This window comes from Puntigrus tetrazona, chromosome 18 (genome assembly GCF_018831695.1).
Source record: "Puntigrus tetrazona isolate hp1 chromosome 18, ASM1883169v1, whole genome shotgun sequence".
Taxonomy (NCBI): domain Eukaryota; kingdom Metazoa; phylum Chordata; class Actinopteri; order Cypriniformes; family Cyprinidae; genus Puntigrus; species Puntigrus tetrazona.
The window spans coordinates 15,902,289-15,907,288 of NC_056716.1; the positions used below are offsets into that span (position 1 = coordinate 15,902,289).

At 42.6% G+C, this 5,000-nt stretch overlaps 2 protein-coding genes across 6 annotated transcripts in view; both read right to left on the reverse strand.

Moving 5' to 3' along the window:
• LOC122362953 (SH2 domain-containing adapter protein F-like) overlaps positions 1–1,622 on the reverse strand; it is an 86,511-nt gene extending 84,889 nt beyond the window's left edge. For 2 of the 5 annotated variants that reach the window (XM_043264768.1, XM_043264770.1), the window contains exon 1: positions 1,087–1,620. In XM_043264768.1, coding sequence (XP_043120703.1) covers positions 1,087–1,452 — 366 coding nt within the window. In that variant the 5' untranslated portion in view covers positions 1,453–1,620. Of the gene's footprint in view, positions 1–1,086 lie in introns of all 5 variants that reach the window. The other 3 variants (XM_043264767.1, XM_043264769.1, XM_043264771.1) reach the window with 3 other exon arrangements.
• A 1,892-nt stretch (positions 1,623–3,514) lies between these two features.
• The window catches only part of LOC122362742 (G2/mitotic-specific cyclin-B1-like), a 3,882-nt gene continuing 2,396 nt past the window's right edge, over positions 3,515–5,000 (reverse strand). The window contains exons 7-9 of the mRNA XM_043264304.1: positions 4,121–4,261; positions 3,877–3,978; positions 3,515–3,786 (exon numbers count right to left, since the gene is read on the reverse strand). Of these exons, the coding sequence (XP_043120239.1) occupies positions 3,724–3,786; positions 3,877–3,978; positions 4,121–4,261 (306 nt within the window). The 3' untranslated portion in view covers positions 3,515–3,723. The remainder of the gene's footprint in view (positions 3,787–3,876; positions 3,979–4,120; positions 4,262–5,000) is intronic.

Consider the following 5,000-nt stretch of genomic DNA (forward strand, 5'->3'; position numbering starts at 1 on the left):
CCGTTGTGGAGCACATAAAACAACTGGTTTTACCGGTTTGACGCAGACCTTCTCTGCTAAAGCGTGCCCTTTACCCTCACAAAGTATGCTAGAACGTCTAAAGCTTGTTATTGTCAAATATTTTCACACCGTGACGACACTACTGATAAATGTTTCAAACGCAATGTGAAGAACACTTTTTATATTTTACTTGTATTAAACCTAACCCTGGAGACTAGTGCTGTATTTGTAGCTACAGTAAAGATCACGCTCCATGAAGATATTCAGTGCATTTACTAGCAGAAACACTTCAGGACTGGTGCAGTGCTCAGGATGTTGTTGCTGTGCATTCAAGACATTTTTTTTTTGCTCCCAGGATTCCAGATTTTCAAAGAGTTGTGTGTAAATATTGTCAGATCCTAACAAACCAGAGCTCGATGGAAAGGCCATTTATCGAAAAATGACATTTATGACCGGTCACGAATTAATACAGCCATTTTACTAATAAAACAAAACATTTAATGATACATTTTTTTACTAAAACAAAATAACCATAAAATATTTTAAAAATAAACAGAAATCTGACTTATTTTAAAAAAAAATATTTTAAAATATATATATATTTTTTTATCTGACTTAATCTAAACAATAATTAAAAATAAGTTAATAAATAACATAAATATGTTTTTATATAGCTAGCATATAACACAAAAGTTGATGCTCCAGGGTGTTTGTTTGTTCGTTCCAGCTTCTGTGGCTATTCTCTTGAAGAAGTATTATTGCCGAATCATACAATGATTTTAAAATGTATTTTTGCTAAAAGCTCTAAAGCTCTACGCAGCTTTAATCATTCTCAATGACTTCCTACGAAGAGATCTTCACCTTCAGACCGGTTCTGCTGCAGGTATAAACCACTTCATGAGTTAACACGACTAACAGTACTTCTAGAGTATCGTGTTATTTCAGCGCTTACAGACGCATTATTAAAATCTCAAGTTAACGCAGCACGATTTTTTTAAGAACAGTGTCGTTTGTTCTCGACAGTTAAAACGTTATCCGCTGCTGAGTTTGTGTCTGGTCTAGAAAGAGCCGTGGAGGAGCTCTCACCTTCTCCTGCGTGCCGTTCTCGGGCTCCGCGGGCGGGGAGCAGGGGGCTTTGACCGCGCTGCGCTCCGCGGTCTCCACCTTGATCAGCCGGTGCTTCGGAGACACGTACTTGACCTCCGCCGCCGAGCTCGGTCCGGTGGAGAAGGGCACGGTTCCGCCCGGCGTGTACGGATCCTCGAAGTCCAGCTCCTTCTGGAGTTTGTAGGCGGTGAGGATGTCTGGCTGCGCGGACAGAAGCCCGGTGCCCGGCGGCGTCTGGAGGCTGGACACGGCGGTGTGGAAGTGTCGGTAGTCCGGTTTCGGAGGCGCCGGTGGCGGGGCTTTGGTGGTTTTGAAACCCAGGTGCTCCTTGAACCATCTGGCCATGCTGCCAGCGCATCGCTCGCAACTCCGAGACGAGATAAATCCGAGCTCTGCCGTGGCTCCCGTTCACTTTCTGTTTGGAGAAACTCTGCGCTCTCTCCGTGCGCGCGCGCCCTGTGCCCGTGTGCGCGCGCGTATGTGTATGTGCGTGTGCGTGTGCGTGTGCGTGTGTGTGTGTGTGTGACAGCTGAGCTGCTGCTGGGATATATGGGGAATTTCTACCTGAGATACTCACTGCCACCTATCGGTGCGCTCTGACACTGGAAGCAGAGGAGAGCAAGGCTTTAGACTGCGCGCGGAAGTAGACACCGACTCTACAAGAGCAAACTCTGCACTATTTGTAAAGACTTTTTCGTGCATGAATACGACTACAGTAAACACTGTAAATAAATGTATAACTGCAATTACATTATTGACGCTACTATCCTTAAAAATAATAATAATAAAATAGAAATAAATGCATTACTGTAATTCTGCTGTGGTACAGCTCTGCCTTGTGGAAACACTGATATTTTCTTAATTCACAGTAAAATAATTATGTTAAAGTTCTTTTAAAGAATGAAATAAATCTAATTGACTGCATTGAGAAGAGCTGCTTTGAACTGAGGTTAAGGGACTTCAGCAGCTGTGATGACCTGAGAGGAAAAGGAGGTTTAAAAGTCACCTGACTTACATTGATCTTTGACATTTTTAAGCAAAAACGGTACAGATGCACTTTTGGTGTAGTGCTATTTTTTAAATGCTGATGATAATGTCTTGAAATGTTTAATAACCATAGTCTACTTAATTTGAATATCACCATTTGATTAGTCAGATAATACACCAAAACCTCGTGGCACTGACAGCCGATAACTGACTCTGCCGTGTATATGTGTGTGTGTAGGTTTTGGGGTAGATGTGTATCATATGTACTCCAAAGCCGCTTATTATTTGCACGCCAGTGTCCATTTTTTCCCCATGTTTTCAATATATAGTTTATTTGTTATGCATGTTCATGAGACCAGACTCACAATACAAACATGCCCTGCATGGAGACACAGGAAGAACATCACGGGTGAAATAATGCCTCTTTTACTTCTGATAAAGACATTCGGTTCAAAACAACCCATGAGATACAAGCAGTGTGCGGACGGACAGCGGAGTGGATTTGTGTTTAACACAGAGTTTATTTTGTTTGACTTCACCCTACTTTTCACCTAAAGATCTCTGCACTGCAGCAGTCTGTGTTCAACAATTAATTCTGTTGCATGATAGGTAACATTTCTTAAAACATATTGCTTTTTTTATTTGCTTAGTTTTGATCTCTTGATGAACTTGTCTTTCAATTAGCACATGTTCTGATTGATCGAAGGCCTCATTGATCCGAGCGCGTACATTTCAGCTTTTGAAAAAAAAAAAAAAAAAAAAAAAAAGGGTTAACTACAGCAAAATTCTCTCGAATAATGCAAACGAGGCCTTCGATTAATCAAAACCCGTACTAACTGAACGGAAACAAGCTGAGAGAGACACCCAAGATTTCAGGCACGGTCTTCTTTAAAGGCGTAAAAGAAGTCTTTGCAGTGAAAGAGTCAAAAATTTTAGCGTGGCCCTAACAAGATAAAAGCCTTTGAGAGCGTCGGTGAATAAAACATTACAGAGTTCATTCTTCAGGTCAGCAGGCTCTTAAACACCTGTAAGAGTCTGTCAGAAGCGCTAAAGAACTCCATCACCCCAGATCTGCGTGCACCAGTCTGTCCTTGCTTCAGAAACGTGAAAAGCAACGTCATTTAAATGGGTGGAAAAAACATTCGTTCAAAGAGCGTGGCATGCCGTCAGTGCTCTTTGTTGCACACTGAAGAACAGACACACACTCGTTACAGGAGCCAGGGACACTGCTGCGGCGTTTCATGAAGTAATACTTCTCTTTAACAGCGGCGTCCTTCAGGACCGAAGCGGAGCACGCAGCAAAGCGGTTCAACTCCTCTGAGAGAGTCACGTTTAATTCAACATCCACAAATAAAAGACTCCACTCCAACTCAGTCATTTATTTGCAATCTGAAGAAAACAACTGCATGGATTCTTGTAATCAAATGAATATTCATTTATTGACCTTCTCTGTATCAAAAGCAGACTTACATTTGAACGCATCAGTTCATTCATACATTACAGTAAATCAGTGATAGAATACATTTTATGCAATAAAATGAAAGGTTTAAAAATAATTAAAAGCTGATACAAATCAGTTTAAGTGCTTAAAAACTTCAAGTGCATCAAAACCGATCCTTGCACCAAAGATCACTGGAGAATCCTGCAGATGCTTGAAGAAACCTTCACGTACCTGTTCTTGATCTCCTGCAACTGAGGAGGAAAGCATGCATTGAGCTCCCGAAGCAACTCAGAATAACAGCAGCGATACACCGAAGAGCCGTGAGATTGGACCGGCCTCACCTTGCTCCGGTCAGTAACGCTCTCCAGCGTCCGAACGACGGCCTGCACCACCGGAGCCAACGTCTGCTCGCTGTAGCCGGTGTACCGCTGCAGACCCGCGCTCTGCCAAACGGTCATTATCAAGATGAGACCTCGAGCTTCTGCTGCCAGCGGATCACTCTCAGTACTTCACACGCTTCCCTAAACGCGCTTTAATGAGTGTTTTTATACACACACACACACACACACACACACACACACTCACCCACGAGCCCGAGCCCAGAATCGTCCGAGACGCCTGAAACGCAGCCGCTGCGCTGAGAGACGGAGGAACATGGACCAGATCATAGTCCAGAACCATCAGCTCCGTCAGGAAGGAGGCCAGCTCGCGCTCGCTCGGACCGGCCTGCAGGGCACAGGAAGTCCATCGGGGTCAGGCTTCTGAGGACGGAGTGAGCAGAGCAAGACTCGAGGAAATAGAGGCCTGCGTTCACTAAACATTGATCCTCGACTTCTCCAGTAAAGGTTTACAGCGAAGAGTTTTAAAACCTATTCACAGACTTGCACTGAAGAAGAGTAAAGGGGGCGGGGCTGAGCTCGTTGCTACAGATGATGTCAGTGTGCTCATTAACTATGGACACACTGATTGGCTGAGTTTAAGATGCAGGTTAGCGTTACTCATTAAACAAGTATATCTTCTGATTTTTGTCCAGTTGTGTGTGTGTGTGTGCTTGTCAAACAGTTAGCGGATGTGAACAATAGAATTTAATGCCCAAAATGTTAAACAGAGGAAGGATCTTATTCACCGTTTCAAAGACACTTCGTAAGTTCCTAACAATGTTGAAGAAAGTGTATTATTTGAACTGGTTTGTTGATAAAGGCCATTCTAAGTCACTCTAGCACAGGGTTATACATCATTAGATGACTTAACATGTGCTTCTTATAATAAAGATGACCTATTTCATAGAATATGGGCTTAAATATATCTTCCAAAGTCATAAACATCTTGGATGAGGTAAAACATTGCAATTTTTAGGGTCATATTAATTGCAGTAAATCAATTTTATTATGATATCTGAAGGATCATGCGACACTGAAGACCGGAGTAATGATATTTTCGCTGCATTCTTGATGAAATAAACGCA